Source organism: Schistocerca nitens, chromosome 2 (genome assembly GCF_023898315.1).
Source record: "Schistocerca nitens isolate TAMUIC-IGC-003100 chromosome 2, iqSchNite1.1, whole genome shotgun sequence".
Taxonomy (NCBI): domain Eukaryota; kingdom Metazoa; phylum Arthropoda; class Insecta; order Orthoptera; family Acrididae; genus Schistocerca; species Schistocerca nitens.
The window spans coordinates 305911256-305929266 of record NC_064615.1 but is presented as its reverse complement, the minus strand read 5'-3'; the positions used below and the strand labels follow the sequence as shown (position 1 = coordinate 305929266).

Genomic DNA, 18011 nt, shown 5'->3' with positions numbered 1-18011 from the left:
TCAGCTACAATGTTTTGTTTTCTTACTGTGCGAACTACTACAAATGACTATTCTTGTACAGATAATGCCCAGAGCACTAGGTGCGGATATAATAATCAGCACGACACATAAAACTCAAAGCTTGGTGATCAGTTTATCCCTTTATGTTTCTACCATAAATGTAGAAACTTAAGATTTTTGAATGCCCACACAGTTGTTAGTGTTTCTAATTCTGTCACAGAATAAGAACACTGACATTCAGTGAGGTGCTGCTTCCAAATCTGATTCCTTTTACTTAATACTTATCCTGTTATTGATTAATATGTAACAGATATGAGCCCGAACCCATGTATGAGGTATTACAGCGACACAAAAATCTTTCTTCCTCTCAGGATGACTTAAGATATCCGAGTTAACCAATGCTTATTTTATTGCTTTAAACTGTTTATTGCTTGTTGTATTCCTGTATCCAAAGCCAAGAAGCGTTCTTCCTAAATAAACCTAGTAACGTAGTGCTATTTAATAACTGGTCGTGAACGAAACGCCAGAAGAAAGAGCAGCGTCAAAAAGCAGTTTTCGCTGCTTCTTGATGTTTGAATGTGGGAAATTCTTGATTCCGCTAATTTTATCAGAATCTGGTTGTGTTCCCGTTGAGGATATTATCTGCCCTAAAAGTCTGATCTTTCTTGCAAACTTAGATTTTTGTAAATTTGCTGTTTCTTTGTCAACATACATTTCTGAACCAAGAACTGTGTCTAAAGTAGTGATGAACACTCCAGAACTAAAATTAAGTCAGAATGATATAACGCAAAACTGATAACTCCTACTGCCAAAAATAAAGCCCGTATATTTTCTAGGTTCTGGTGTTAGCTTCACCTGCCGATATGATCTTTTTAAATTAATATTGTCAGATATTTGACATCATGTAATTTTTGTAACTGCTAATAACGGTTTTCAGGTCTTGCGAGAACAGGTACAATTATTTTATTTGTAGCTTATGCACCCAACATGAGACAAATACTTCCATGAGGTTTGGTTACCATTAATGGTGACATATAGTATGGTAATATACACTCCTGGAAATTGAAATAAGAACACCGTGAATTCATTGTCCCAGGAAGGGGAAACTTTATTGACACATTCCTGGGGTCAGATACATCACATGATCACACTGACAGAACCACAGGCACATAGACACAGGCAACAGAGCATGCACAATGTCGGCACTAGTACAGTGTATATCCACCTTTCGCAGCAATGCAGGCTGCTATTCTCCCATGGAGACGATCGTAGAGAGGCTGGATGTAGTCCTGTGGAACGGCTTGCCATGCCATTTCCACCTGGCGCCTCAGTTGGACCAGCGTTCGTGCTGGACGTGCAGACCGCGTGAGACGACGCTTCATCCAGTCCCAAACATGCTCAATGGGGGACAGATCCGGAGATCTTGCTGGCCAGGGTAGTTGACTTACACCTTCTAGAGCACGTTGGGTGGCACGGGATACATGCGGACGTGCATTGTCCTGTTGGAACAGCAAGTTCCCTTGCCGGTCTAGGAATGGTAGAACGATGGGTTCGATGACGGTTTGGATGTACCGTGCACTATTCAGTGTCCCCTCGACGATCACCAGTGGTGTACGGCCAGTGTAGGAGATCGCTCCCCACACCATGATGCCGGGTGTTGGCCCTGTGTGCCTCGGTCGTATGCAGTCCTGATTGTGGCGCTCACCTGCACGGCGCCAAACACGCATACGACCATCATTGGCACCAAGGCAGAAGCGACTCTCATCGCTGAAGACGACACGTCTCCATTCGTCCCTCCATTCACGCCTGTCGCGACACCACTGGAGGAGGGCTGCACGATGTTGGGGCGTGAGCGGAAGACGGCCTAACGGTGTGCGGGACCGTAGCCCAGCTTCATGGAGACGGTTGCGAATGGTCCTCGCCGATACCCCAGGAGCAACAGTGTCCCTAATTTGCTGGGAAGTGGCGGCGCGGTCCCCTACGGCACTGCGTAGGATCCTACGGTCTTGGCGTGCATCCGTGCGTCGCTGCGGTCCGGTCCCAGGTCGACGGGCACGTGCACCTTCCGCCGACCACTGGCGACAACATCGATGTACTGTGGAGACCTCACGCCCCACGTGTTGAGCAATTCGGCGGTACGTCCACCCGGCCTCCCGCATGCCCACTATACGCCCTCGCTCAAAGTCCGTCAACTGCACATACGGTTCCGTCCACGCTGTCGCGGCATGCTACCAGTGTTAAAGACTGCGATGGAGCTCCGTATGCCACGGCAAACTGGCTGACACTGACGGCGGACCGAGCGAGGTGGCGCAGTGGTTAGACACTGGACTCGCATTCGGGAGGACGACGGTTCAATCCCGCGTCCGGCCATCCTGATTTAGGTTTTCCGTGATTTCCCTAAATCGCTCCAGGCAAATGCCGGGATGGTTCCTTTCAAAGGGCACGGCCGACTTCCTTCCCCGTCATTCCCTAATCCGATGAGACCGATGATTTCGCTGTCTGGTCTCCTTCCCCCAAAACCAACCAACCAACCAACTGACGGCGGCGGTGCACAAATGCTGCGCAGCTAGCGCGATTCGACGGCCAACACCGCGGTTCCTGGTGTGTCCGCTGTGCCGTGCGTGTGATCATTGCTTGTACAGCCCTCTCGCAGTGTCCGGAGCAAGTATGGTGGGTCTGACACACCGGTGTCAATGTGTTCTTTTTTCCATTTGCAGGAGTGTAGGTGGCTCAATTAAGTTGCATGCCAGCATTTGCTTGATCTCATTTCTCACTGTTGCTCACTTGGACCAGGAGATTATACACTCCTGGAAATGGAAAAAAGAACACATTGACACCGGTGTGTCAGACCCACCATACTTGCTCCGGACACTGCGAGAGGGCTGTACAAGCAATGATCACACGCACGGCACAGCGGACACACCAGGAACCGCGGTGTTGGCCGTCGAATGGCGCTAGCTGCGCAGCATTTGTGCACCGCCGCCGTCAGTGTCAGCCAGTTTGCCGTGGCATACGGAGCTCCATCGCAGTCTTTAACACTGGTAGCATGCCGCGACAGCGTGGACGTGAACCGTATGTGCAGTTGACGGACTTGGAGCGAGGGCGTATAGTGGGCATGCGGGAGGCCGGGTGGACGTACCGCCGAATTGCTCAACACGTGGGGCGTGAGGTCTCCACAGTACATCGATGTTGTCGCCAGTGGTCGGCGGAAGGTGCACGTGCCCGTCGACCTGGGACCGGACCGCAGCGACGCACGGATGCACGCCAAGACCGTAGGATCCTACGCAGTGCCGTAGGGGACCGCACCGCCACTTCCCAGCAAATTAGGGACACTGTTGCTCCTGGGGTATCGGCGAGGACCATTCGCAACCGTCTCCATGAAGCTGGGCTACGGTCCCGCACACCGTTAGGCCGTCTTCCGCTCACGCCCCAACATCGTGCAGCCCGCCTCCAGTGGTGTCGCGACAGGCGTGAATGGAGGGACGAATGGAGACGTGTCGTCTTCAGCGATGAGAGTCGCTTCTGCCTTGGTGCCAATGATGGTCGTATGCGTGTTTGGCGCCGTGCAGGTGAGCGCCACAATCAGGACTGCATACGACCGAGGCACACAGGGCCAACACCCGGCATCATGGTGTGGGGAGCGATCTCCTACACTGGCCGTACACCACTGGTGATCGTCGAGGGGACACTGAATAGTGCACGGTACATCCAAACCGTCATCGAACCCATCGTTCTACCATTCCTAGACCGGCAAGGGAGCTTGCTGTTCCAACAGGACAATGCACGTCCGCATGTATCCCGTGCCACCCAACGTGCTCTAGAAGGTGTAAGTCAACTACCCTGGCCAGCAAGATCTCCGGATCTGTCCCCCATTGAGCATGTTTGGGACTGGATGAAGCGTCGTCTCACGCGGTCTGCACGTCCAGCACGAACGCTGGTCCAACTGAGGCGCCAGGTGGAAATGGCATGGCAAGCCGTTCCACAGGACTACATCCAGCATCTCTACGATCGTCTCCATGGGAGAATAGCAGCCTGCATTGCTGCGAAAGGTGGATATACACTGTACTAGTGCCGACATTGTGCATGCTCTGTTGCCTGTGTCTATGTGCCTGTGGTTCTGTCAGTGTGATCATGTGATGTATCTGACCCCAGGAATGTGTCAATAAAGTTTCCCCTTCCTGGGACAATGAATTCACGGTGTTCTTATTTCAATTTCCAGGAGTGTATATGTGTTGTGGAATATACATCGTGGGGGCAAACGTCCATGTTGTGAATAAAGGTTTTAATAACACCTGGTTTTCGTGTAAATATCTATAAACAGTGCAACAGTAAACAGTATAACTGACCCTGTTATTCTTCCATATTTGCTGTAGATTCAGTTATTTTATTACTTACAAGTTAATTTAAATCTGATGTTTTATCTTTTGTTACAGGGTAGCTGACATTATGACCGTCATCACTGCTAAGAATTGTATACGATAGCTTTGGCAGTATTTTCCATAATTTAACTTTTGTCTTTCTAGAATTACTTCAACCTTTTCTCCATTTTGCATCAAGAAACATTTTCGTAAGGAGAAATCAAATATTGCATCTTTCTCCCTCAGAATATCTACACCGATCAGGCAGTCAGTAACTAGACGATCAGCTGTTAGGAACGGGCATTCTATCACTACATTCCGCAGCATCAGTGTCACAAAACCCTGTAGCCTAATCCCACATGACTTAACGCAAACCGCATTCACGATTCGGCATTTTAGGGCAGGCAAATATGGAACAGGGCCTAATTCCAAATTGTGCGGTACAGCACATACTACATCCCCCGTCTATGTAACAACTATGGCTGGTACACCACACAGATGGTTCGTGCTGTGGCCTGTATCGCTTTATTCTTTTGGTCACAATATTTCGTATTTTCTTCAGTTAAGTAGTCGTGATGGTCCATGTTGTCGTCGTACCGCAGTAAGAACAGAGAATCTGTCTGATACTATCTGGTTTATTCTGGTTTTTGTAATTAACTTGAGACAGGGAATTGTTTCTATTATGATCCCCGGTCGTCATCTGGGGGTAAAGTGAGACAAATTTTGTTTGACAGGCCGTCATTTCACGATTGAGGTTCATTCGCCAGTTCCATTACTGTACCCTGGATGTAAATGGCTTCTGTTCTTTCTTTCCTTAGTAGGCGATGCGTAGTTCTGAAGAGCCGAATTCGTCTTTGTCGGCTGAGTAGAAGTCCTACGTGATTATCAAAGTTTTTTTTCCACTCGAATTAGGTTGGTTGCACTGTAGCGACTGCGACGAAAGGGACAGGTGATTACTGTTACGTCGCAAGCCGCGCCTATCTTCCTGGATTAAATCCAGTGAGTCGAATACAGATACGAAGTACTCTTTATTTATCTCTGGAACTTGTACAAGTTTTTCATTTATCTCAAACGACAACTTTGCTTTTAATATCCGCAATATATCACGTTTGGACTCAGGATCGTCCCAGTAATGGACCATATTTAGAAACTTTTTCAAAATTACGTCTTAGGCTACCTTGGCGTGGACTGAACAATTTTGGTACAAAAACTTGTTTTCTCAATCTTTCCTAAGGCAACGACCTTGCCGCAGTGGATACACCGGTTCCCGTGAGATCACCGAAGTTAAGCGCTGTCCGGCGTGGTCGGCACTTGGATGGGTGACCATCCAGGCCGCCATGCGCTGTTGCCATTTTCCGGGGTGCACTCAGCCTCGTGATGCCAATTGAGGAGCTACTCGACCGAATAGTAGCGGCTTCGGTCAAGAATTCCATCATAACGACCGGGAGAGCAGTGTGCTGACCCCACGCCCCTCCTACCCGCATCCTCCACCGAGGACGACAGGGCGGTCGGATGGTCCCGAAGACGGAGTGCTTCAATATTTCCTGAACCGAGACAGATCAAAATTTGTTAAAGAATGCGCTTTAAAACCGTTTGTGGTCGGTACAGTTATCCGCTGTTTCGTTTGCACATATGGCACCCTCACCCTATATTTAGCCTATCACATAAACGTTTGTCGGTCAATCCAAGACCTAGGCTAAGCTGGTTTTAATGATTTGGATGTGTACCTGAAACTGACGATATTTTAGTAAACTCTCGTCCAGTAATACAGCCAACAAGTTAGGTACTGCTCCTGGATTATACAACAGGTTATTAGCGAGGAAATGAGCACCATACACATTTCCATTACCACAATTTCATTCAGTTTTCACGTGACTGGAACTTTCACACGTCACTACAGCCGTTTATGAGGAGTGTGTTACACTTTCCTATACTTCTCTTACTTCCTTTAGCAAATTAGACAACTGTGAAGACACATTTTGTTGCCAAGCAGGCAAATTTTTGCCAAAAGTTAGAGTTCGTTCAATTCATGAATCTTCTCAGTTTTTGCAACCTCATTTCTCGCAAAGTATTCACTCACCGACCATTGCACAGCTCACGGTAACTCTTCACTAATACATTAAACAATGTGCTTATCTTTGTTGGTAATCCATTTGGAATAATTACTCCTAAAGATATGTAACTGGTCATCGAATTGTAACATTAAGCAGCGTAACGGTGGATGCGGACCGATGGAATTTTAGAAAATATAAATTGCTTATCGTGATTTCATAACCGCTGTATGCTGTATGATTGATTAGTAAGTCTTCTGTAGTGAAATGTTCTACTTTAGGCTGAAGTGTATGTATCGTGTCATGGAGTGTGGAATTTACACCAGGGAGTTTGTCTACATTCATACACAAAGTTTGGCAAACATTTGATAATTTTGACACATGGTGGCTTACGTTTCCTGCTGTTGTCTCAAATTTTTATTCTATTGAGGTATTCGTCCTACATTTGGGGAAATGTTACTATAGTGCGTCTGAAAATAAGCTACACTCGACGAAACTTCTGAAATTTGGGTTGTGATTTTTTCGTTGCTACATCGAAATTTATAGTCATTTCATCTTTAGTAATAGGAGTGGACATATAAGTTCTTATTTCGTTTTTCATTGCGTACATCTCAGCTAATTGCTTTTGCAACAGTTGTCCTATTTCGAGTTTACTGGCCGCTCGTGCTGAAATTTGCACGTTTAGAATGCATATTGGTTTCACACACAGCAGCATTAATATCCTCCACGTTTAAATTCATTTCTATCTCTTAACATTTTTAATCTCAAGACTAGTTACTAAAATTCATTTCCTACATTTTTCCTTTTTTACAGTTTTGAGCCGCGCGGGGTAGCCGCATGGTCCAGGGCGTCTTGTACGGTACACGCGTCTCACCCCGTCGGACGTTCGAGTCCTCCCTCGGGTATGGATGAGTGTGTTGTCCTTAGAGTAAGTTAGTTTAAGTTAGATTAGGTAGTGTGTAAGTCTAGGGACCGATGACCTCAGCAGTTTGGTCCCATAGAAACTCACCACAAATTTCCAAATTTTACAGTTTTTATCATAAAAATGAAAGATTGATGAACCACAATAAACGGTTTTTATAATAACTGCTGTTAACTGACAATGGAGAATATTAACGCCGCTGCCGAATAACCACAATAGTGACTGCATTCACTTCGATAATAGAATACGCCATTATGTGCGAGACGTAACAAGATTGTCCATCTTGGCCCAGCTACACTGCATATTGTTATGTCTGTCGCTGTTCGCTGTATTGTATTTTATGAAGGTTGCGACTACCTGAGATAGAAAAGTTGTGTACTGCTGACATATTTCAATAGAAAAGCATAAACCTGCAGCCTAGTAGCTACTTCAAGCAGTATTGCGCAATAAAGAATTTTCTCTTACCTTAAATCCTTTCATTCTGATCCAGGATTTTGAATGGTTTCTTTCTATATTTTCTTCCTTATTTCATTTCATTTTTATCTCTGTCAGAGCAGTTACGATTTCAGGTTTTCCCTCACTGTTTGTTCATACAATAATGAAAAAGAAGCGAACAATTAAAACAATTACAGTCTCATGCTATAGATGTTACTTAATGAATGTCGCCAATGTGAGCTGGCTTACATTTCTCCTCACTCGAATATTTCGAATAAAACTTCACCAGAATGTAGTTTGTAAGCTGTCCCAGATTGGTTTTGGGAACGACGCAACTGAGGCTGTGGACCGATGGAATTTTAGAAAATGTAAATTGCATAGTGTGATTTGATAACCACTCTATGTTGTTAGATTAAAAACTTTCAGACTTCTTCTCTGAATGAGTGCAGGCGCTGGTCGTGTGATAAGCAAGAATTAACATTATGGATTAGTAATAAACTCACGCCAATGGCGTATTGGTGGCACATCGAAGTGTTAACACAATAAGTATTGGCATAAACATGGTGGATGTAATAAAGATACAATAGGTAGGTAGCTCAGATTCAGTTCCTTGCATTAGAAGTCCTTGCATAACTATAGCCCACGATGCTTACATTCTGACACCTGGAGTAGGAAAAACAAATGGAAACAGTCTAAATAGATTTGAAGGCCGCGCCTTCTTTTCTTACACGAGTATTTACGCACAATATCTCTGACGTTTGCATCGATACCCGAAATCTTTACACACATACAAAAAAATATTTTTTATAGAAAGAGGTATTACACTTCACATGAAAAGAGTGAAAGATAAGTCTTCTGTTAAACTGAAAAACCGACATATAAAGAAATAATTTAAAGATACCAAACACCCTATTTTAATAACGTTCATTATTTCAATAAACTTTTTAGACCTATATAGTTAAAACTTTAATCTATCAAATAGGCCTATGCAAAGCACATATTTTTGTCTATCCTTCATATTTCAGAAGCGACTGATGACAAATTTCTGTAGGTTATTTCGACATTTCTATTGTATTTTTTCTTAAAATGATATTACCTTACATATCGAATTATTTATGTACTTCTGTGCCCGTATGAAAACATGCAGTACAGTGTATTGCATGATTTTGGATTTGATAGTTAAATATTTTTCTGTTACCTTGGTGCAGTTGTTGGCTTTTAGTTCTATTTCATGGGGCTCAAATGGCGACAAACTTTTCAAAAACCCATCTTCTTCCAAACCAGCCTTGTATGGCATCGAAGCGTTTGGTCTCTGTAAATGAGAAGTTAATGAACTTTTACACTATACTCCAGCATTTCTTATCCTATTGTATAACAATGTGTAAGTGTGGAGCAGATAAGTAACAAAACAAACATTATTTTTTATTCTCAGGATGTAATTACGTTTGAGCAATTTAGGTTCGGCAGGTATACGCAAAAACTTCTTTGTTTCCAAAAATAGTTGCTACAAATAATTAACTTCACTTCTGCATTTCTGTATATACTACTGAAATGTTAGCTTGCCTTACCTGCAGCAATAATTCTACACTGACCGCAAAACCTGCCATATCAACAGGAAACTTGCGTCCACCAATCCAACCATCATAGAAGCCCTTAAACTTGCCATCTGCAACCACAGGTGTGCTGATGCCATAATCTGTGACTAAGCCTACAGGCCACATTGCTACTCTCTCAGTAGATCGCATCTATAAAAAGTAGAAGACACTGATTATAGAAAATATTGTGTCCCGGAAAGTATCATTAGACTACAATCAGACATCTCTAACACACGTCAAGTGAAACTGTCAGATACAAGTGGAGGAATGGATTAGAAGGGAGTAAACAAACAGATTGTGGCTGAAGAGGGGGTAAAGGCACTGAAGAAAAAATTGAGAATTTAGGTAAGCTGTGATTCAGTTACTCATAAGATTAAGTGTACGTCTTGCTTTCGTTAAAACTTCGCTATAAATAATTACACAACTGCTATTTTCAGAATTTTAATAACCGTACGAAGAGTGGTAAATGGACAAATGTGGTACCAAATTGTCCAGAGTGAGTTACAGTTCTGCAAAAAAAAAAAAAAAAAAAAAAAGAGGTGTGATAAGAAGAAACTTAATTACTGATTTCAGGAAATTTCTTGCCTTGAATCCAGCAGCCTCTTCTCTGTGACTACTGCTACTTTCTTTTCCTTCTTTGTCCGTTTGAGTTGGAACCATGGGTGAATATTTTTGAATTATCAGAGAAGTTTCTTTTTCCTATTGTCACTAACATCCAGATTTCTGTTCCTTTCCTCTTGGTTTGAGGCCCAAAGATGCTTTTTAGAATAACGTGAAGGGAATCATGTGACACTGTGGTTGTTCCTGCTCGTTCAGAAGGAGAGAATGGGGAAAATTGTACTCCATTGTACGTTTTCTTTGCCTAGTCGAGTCGATGCTACCCCCTCTGCCAATAAAAGAATCAAGCGCTGCTCCTTACCAAAGAGCGGGGACAGGTCTTTAGTTATAGCCGTGCTGTAGACCTTGATGAATGAGTATGCTTATTCCTTGGGTACATCAAGTTAACGTGCGTTCAATGAGATATCCCTTTGTTAAACGTGATGGTATAAGTCCTTTCATATTAATTAATCACATCCATTTTGAGCAATTTGTATGCGATGGTTAATTAACATGTAAGTAGAATAAGATTTGTTATCCTGCTTTGTTCATTAGAGGTAAATTTTCCTGTGATGATTTCGTATTTACTTGTGAAAAATTCTCTAGGAGGAGAAGACTTAACAGTAGAATAAATTTGCTAGCTTTCACGGTCGTTTGTCGCACTTGTATCCCTCGCAGTCTTGTTACCGTTCTTTGTTCTTTGCATTCTCGCCTTCAGAGAATTCTTATCACAATAACTCTAGCATGGGGAGGTTTAGGTGTTTCCGGTAACGTACATTTTACTACGAACAGATCGCTCCCTTGGTGTGAGGTTTGAGCACAACGTAGTGACCAAGATGTGCCAGTTACAACTGTTCCATTAGATACAAATCGATTTTTAGAGTTCAAAGAATGCCGATTTCGCGGTCTCCTCATTTTATGATAACTTTTGGTACATTCAACGTACTTTGCCTCCAGGAGATGATCTCCTCTCGTTTAGCGTTCAGCACTTTCCAACTCAGCTGCGTTTTTCCTTCTATAGAGAACAGGAACTACGTTTGCATCTTCTGTTTTGGTATAACCATTGCCTACACATCTTAATTTTAAAGATCATGTTTGAAATTTACTATTATTATTTGTTCCTCTATAACATTATTTCTTCACCTATCCCTGTGAGAGTCTCCACTGGTGGCTGCTCATTTCATTTTGTTTCAATGACAGTGTGTTTACGGAACCGTAGTTCGTCTGAATATTATCCCTAATGATGGACAATTGTCTTTTGCGCAGAGTAACGCTTTAAGTAATAAATTATTGTCTCTATGGAATTTACTTACTCATTTGAATTCTTAACTTGAAAAAACAAAGCACGTGCTAGAATTTTATGAGGAATGAATCAGACGCAGATGAATAACAACAGATCACTAACACGTTTCCACCCCATGTGGTCGTAGCGCATTCCATTTTTTTCAGTAATGACTAATTCTAGGGCAAAAGTTTTCTCGTTTATTTAAGAATCGGTACGATCATTGTAGGTGCAGTGGGCGACTTTGTTGTATAAAGAAAGGAGGATAAGAAATGAATTTTTCTCTCAGTAAGCGAAATTGAACCATCTACATCTACATGGTTACTCTGCAATTCACACTTAAATGCCTGGCAGAGGGTTCATCGAACCATTTCCATACTACTTCTCTACCATTCCACTCTCCAATGGCGTGTGGGAAAAAGCAACACCTAAATCTTTCCGTTCGAGCTCTGATTTCTCTTATTTTATTATTATGATCATTTCTCCCTACGTAGGTGGGTGTTAACAAAATATTTTCGCATTGGGAAGAGAAAGTTGGTGATTGAAATTTCGTAAATAGATCTCGTCGCAAAGAAAACCGCCTTTTTTTCAGTGACTGCCACACCAACTCGCGTATCATATCAGTGACACTCTCACCCCTACAGCGCTATAACACCAAACGAGCTGCCCTTCTTTGCACTCTTTCGATGTCCTCCGTCAATCCTACCTGGTAAGGATCCCACACCGCGCAGCAATATTCCAGAAAAGGACAGAGAAGTGTAATGTAAGCTGTCTCTTTAGTGGGTTTGTCGCATCTTCTAAGTGTTATGCCAACAAGGCGCAGTCTTTGTTTCGCCTTCCCCACAATATTATCTACGTGGTCTTTCGAATTTAAGTCGCTCGTAATTGTAATTCCTAGGTATTTAGTCGAATTGACAGTCCTTAGGTTTGTGCGATTTATCGTATACCCAAAATTTATCGGATTTCTTTTATTACCCATGTGGATGACCTCCCACTTTTCTTTGTTTAGTGCCAATTGCCACTTTTCGCAACACGCAGAAATTCTCTCTAGATCATTTTGTGATTGGAATTGATCGTCTGATGATTTTATTAGGCGGTAAATTACAGTGTCATTTGCAAACAATCTAAGGTGGCTACTCAGATTATCACCTAGACCATTTATGTAAATCAGGAACAGCAGCGGGCCTATGAAACTACCTTGCGGAAAGCCAGATATCACTTATGTTCTACTCGATGATTTACTGTCTACCACTACGAACTGTAACCTCTCTGAAAGGAAATCACGAATCCAGTCACACAACTGAGACGATACTCCATATTCACGCAATTTGATTAACAGTCGCTTGTGAGGAACGGTATCAAAAGCCTTCTGGAAATCTAGGAATATGGAGGTGATCTGATATCCCTTGTCGACAGCACTCATTACTTCATGGGAATAAAGAGCTAGCTGTGTTGCACAAGAACGGTATTTTCTGAATCCGTGTTGGTTATGTATCAACAAGTCATTTTCTTCAAGGTGATTCATAATGTTCTACTACAGTACATACTCCAAAAGCCTACTGCAAATTGAGGTCAGTGATATGGGTCTGTAATTCAGTGGGTTACTCTTATTCCATTTCTTGAATATTGGTGTGACCTGTACTACTTTCCAGTCTTTAGGAACAGACATTTCGTCAAGTAAGCTGTTGTATATGATTGTTAAGAAAGGCGCTATTGTGTCTGCGTACTCCGAAAGAAACCTGATTGGTATACCATCTGAACCGGAAGACTTGCCTTTCTTAAGTGATTTGAACTGTTTCGCAACACCTAAGATATTTACTTTTATGTCACTCGTACTAACGGCTGTTATGGTTTCGAATTCTGGAATATTTACTTCGTCTTCTTTCGTGAAGGAATTACGGAAAACTGTATTTAGTAACTCCTCTTTCTTGGCACCATCATCGGTAACATTTCTATCGCTATCGCGCAGTGACGGTATTGACTGTTTTTTGCCACTGGTGTACTTTGCATACGACCAGAACCTCTTTGGGTTTTCTACCATATTTTGAGACAGTGTTTCATTGTGGAAACTATTAAAGACATCTCGCATTGGCGTCCATACTAAATTTCGAGCTTCCGTGAAACTTAGCCAGTCTTGGAGACTTTGCGTTCCTCTGAATTTGGCATGGTTTTTGCGCTGCTTCTGCAACAGTGTTCTGACGTGTTTTGTGTACCATGGTGGATCAGTCCCGTCTATTAATAACTTCGCTGTATGAATCTATCTCTTGCTGTCGTTAGTGTATCTTTGAATCTGTGTCACAACTGGTCTACACTTACATAATTAGCTTGGAAGGAATAGAGACTCTCTCTTAGGAACGCATCAAGCGAATTTTATCTGCTGTTTTAAATACATATATTTTGCGTTTATTTTTAGTGGTTTTGGTTGATACGGTTTTGAGCCTCGCGACAATGACCTCGTGTTCACTAATCGCTGTATCCGTCATGACGCTCTCTATTAAATCGGGATTATTTGTGGCTAAGAGGTCAAATGTGTTTTCGCAACCATTTACAATTCGTGTGGGCTCATGAACAAATTGTTCAAAGTAATTCTCAGAGAAAGCATTTAGTACAATTTTGGAAGATGCTTTCTGTCTACTACCGGCTTTGAACATGTATTTTCGCCAACAAATCGAGGGCAGATTGAAGTCTCAACCAATTATAACTCTATGAGTGGGGTACTTATTTGTCATGAGATTCAAGTTTTGTTTGAACCGTTCAGCTATTATATCATCTGAGTCGGGGGGTCGGTAGAAGGAGCCAATTATTATTTTGGTACGGCTTTTGAGTATACCTCTGCCCATAGTAATTCGCAGGAACTAACTATTTCAACTTCACTACAAGATAAACTACTACCAACAGACACAAACACACCACCGCCTACTTTATTTAATCTGTCCTTTCTGAACACGGTTTGCGCCTCTGTAAAAATTTCAGCAGAATATATATCCGGCTTTAGCCAGCTTTCTGTTCCTAAAACGATTTCAGCTTCAGTGCTTTCTATCAGCGCTTGAAGCTCTGGTACTTTTCCAACACAGCTACGACAATTTGCAACTACAATACCGACTGTTGCTTGGTCGATTCTCGACGTTTCTTTGCCCTGTACCCTTTGAGACTGGAGTCCATTTTGATCTTTCCCGAGACTGCCTAACCCTAAAAAACCGCCCAGTCCACGCCACACAGCCCCTGCTACCCGTGTAGCCGCCTCCTGTGTGTAGTGGACACCTGACCTATTTAACGGAACCCGAAACCCCACCACCCTATGGCGCAAGTCGAGGAATCTGCGGCCTACACGGTCGCAGAACCGTCTGAGCCTCTGATTCAGACCTTCCACTCGGCTCTGTACTAAAGGTCCGCAATCGGTCCTGTTGACGATGCTGCAGATGGAGAGCTCTGCCTTCATCTCGCTAGCAGGACTGGCTGTCTTCACCAGACAGCCGCCGGAAACCAGAGAGAATCTCTTCCGATCTACAGCGACACACGCCGTTAGTGCCGACATGAGCCTCCACCCGCAGTTGGCAGCACTCTGCACCCTTCATGGCATCCGGAAGGATCCTTTCCACATCTTGGATGACTCCCCACGGTATGCACACGGAGTGCACATTAGCTTTCTTCCCGTCCTTAGCAGCCGGCCGATGCAACAGAGCGGTTCTAGGCGCTTCAGTTCGGAACCGCGCTGCTGCTACGGTCGCAGGTTCGAATCCGACCTCGGGCATGGAGGTGTGTGATGTCCTTAGATTAGTTAGGTTTACGTAGTTCTAGATTCTAGGGGATTGATGGCCTCAGATGTTAAATCCCATAGTGCTCAGACACATTTGAACCATTTGAGCTCACCGACTGCTTCGTCAACGTACGAGGAGAACACGCCAACTGCCATCATGCGGTTTTCCCGGAACGTTACTCTGTGGAAGGGGAGTCAAAATAAGCGAACGCGTGCCTCAGCTTATCTGTAGATACTCGACCGTTTCTGGAAAATATAGACGGTCATAGTTGTCGAGGTAATTTTTGTACCTTTTACTGCATGATATGCTTAGACGAAATGGCGTCTCTGTGGTTAACGTAGTGCCTTCTTAATTTTGCGCCCCGTGTTCGAAATCCGATTATTGTTTTTATTTATTTTATGTTATTTTTATTCTATTCATTTATCTACCCATATGCGTAAAAGGTCACCACACGAGCGTTTCTTATCAAATTGGAAGATGCAAGGGCGTTATAGAAATTGTATAATTACAACCAGATTTCAAACAAGTGTCATACATTTATTGTATATGTGGCTGTATGGTGTGTTTAGGGGTTACAATCTTTTCTAATTGTCATATTCTGATTTTTCATTCTTATATCAGTTCTTGTATTAATCCTCGTATTATATTGATATGTGTATTCTTCAGGAACATTTGGTGTTTTCCCTTGGATGATACCGATCGTAGAAACATTCGAAACACACATATTCTGAACATCATCAGCATCGCGCAAAGACAGGTTTGCAACAGTGACGTTTCTTCGTACTCGGGAAAGAAACGCCGTTAACATTGCTCATGATTTCGTCCACTGGCAATAATTTCGCGGAAAACCACGCATAACGGATTACTTTCCCGAAAACTGGAGCTTGCAATTTATTATGAATCCAGATACATAACAGGAATTTCACCGAAAACAATTTTAACTAGATTTATTATTTATTCTTTAATTCATTCATCTCATTTAAAGTTGATAGACGAATAAGGACAACGCTATATCAATATACTTTGGAAAACACTCGTGTAGTAATCTTCTGTATACGTGGGTAAACAAATGAAAAACAAAAATAAAAGTAATAATGTAAAAGAAAAAGCAAAATAAAAGTAATAGGTTTCGAACAGAAGGTGCAATTTTTTTTACAAAAAAGAAACACTATGCTAACCAAAGTGCCACCACTTCGTCGGACGACAGTGCATGGTAAAATGCACACATAGTGCAGGAAAATACATCGGAAAATTCTGACCGTCGTTTTTTTTTTCAGAAATGGTCGAGTATCTACGCATAAACCGAGAAACGCGTTCGCTTATCTTGACACCTCTTTCACTGACGGAAGTTTCTGGGAAATCGGGTGATGGCACTCGCCACGTTCTCCTCGTTAGGCGAAATCAAAGCAAATGTGTTGAACGAGATAAGACTTCGAAAGAAGGCAGTAGTCATGTACTCTGTTTACACAACCCTAACGTTGACACGATTCCACAGTCAGAGATTACAGAATGGCAGTAGATAGGAATCATATAGCTGCACGACAGCTGGTGTAAGAAAAGTCTTGCTTAACACAGATATTTCAGTGATTCTTTTCACACTTCGTAGTAAACCCATTTGATGTGGTGATTCTCCAACATGTTCCTTTTATTAAAACCAGTGAACCTCTTTTCATCTACATCTACGTGATTACTCTGATATTCACAATAAAGTGCCTGGCAGAGGGTTCAATGAACCACCTTCAAGCTGTCTCTCTCTACCGTTCCACTCTAGAACGGTGAGCGGGGAAAACGAGACTTACATTTTTCTGTGCGAGCCCTGATTTCTCTTATTTTATCTTGATGATCATTTCTCCCTATGTAGGAGGGTGCCAACGGAATGTTTTCGCAATCGAAAGAGAAAACTGGTCATTGAAATTTCGTGAGAAGAGCCCGTAGCAACGAAAAACTCCTTTGTTTTAATGACTGCCACTACAATTCACGTATCATGTCTGTGGCACTATCTCCTCTATTTCGCGATGATACAAAACGAGCTGCGAGCTGCCCTTCTTTGTACTTCTTCGATGTCATCCGTCAGTCCAACCTGACGCGGATCCCACACCGCACAGCAATACTCCAGAACAGGGTGGACAAGCGTAGTCTCTTTAGTAGACCTGTTGCACCTTCTAAGTGTTCTGCCAATGAATCGCAGTCTTTCGTTTGCTCTACCCACAACATTATCTACGTGACCGTTCCAATTTAGGTTATTTGTAACTGTAATCGCTAAATATTTAGTTGAATTTAGAGCCTTCAGATTTGTGTGACTTATTGCATAATCGAAATTTATCAGATTTCTTTTAGTACTCATGTGAATAACTTCACACTTTTCTTTATTCAGGGTCAATTGCCACTTTTCGCACCATACAGATATCTTATCTAAATCATTTTGCAATTCATTTGGTCATCTGATGACTTTACAAGACGGTAAATGACAGCATCATCTGCAAACAATCTAAGAAGGCTACTCAGATTGTCTCTTAGGTCGTTAATATACACTCATGCTCATAAATTAAGGATAATGCTGATACATGGTGAAACAACGCTCAGGTGGGCGGTTTGCGGGTGTAAATCACCTCGGGGTATGACCATGCGGTGCATTTGACCTGTGGTCGTCGCACGGTGGCGCTGGCAGCAGTCCACATACGCCGAGGTGAGTTGGTGCATGTCAGAATACGGTGCAGCGAGTAAGTGTGCAGACGTTTTCAGACGTGATAATGGTGAGTGTGTGTTGAAAATGGCTCAAAGAACACATATTAATGACGTTATGAGGGGTAGAATACTAAGGCGACTGGAGGCTGGTTAAACACAGCAGGTCGTAGCACGGGCCCTTCTATGCCACAAAGTGTGATCTCAAGATTATGGCAGCGATTCCAGCAGACAGGAAAAGTGTCCAGGCGCTACAGTACGGGACGTCCACAGTGTAAAACACCACAAGAAGACCGATATCTCACCATCAGTGCCCGCACACGGCCACGGA

At 43.0% G+C, this 18011-nt stretch overlaps 1 protein-coding gene across 1 annotated transcript in view; it reads right to left on the bottom strand.

Moving 5' to 3' along the window:
* The window catches only part of LOC126234999 (galactosylgalactosylxylosylprotein 3-beta-glucuronosyltransferase P-like), a 196390-nt gene that overhangs the window by 15664 nt on the left and 162715 nt on the right, over positions 1-18011 (bottom strand). The window contains exons 5-6 of the mRNA XM_049943736.1: positions 9335-9511; positions 8965-9078 (exon numbers count right to left, since the gene is read on the bottom strand). Of these exons, the coding sequence (XP_049799693.1) occupies positions 8965-9078; positions 9335-9511 (291 nt within the window). The remainder of the gene's footprint in view (positions 1-8964; positions 9079-9334; positions 9512-18011) is intronic.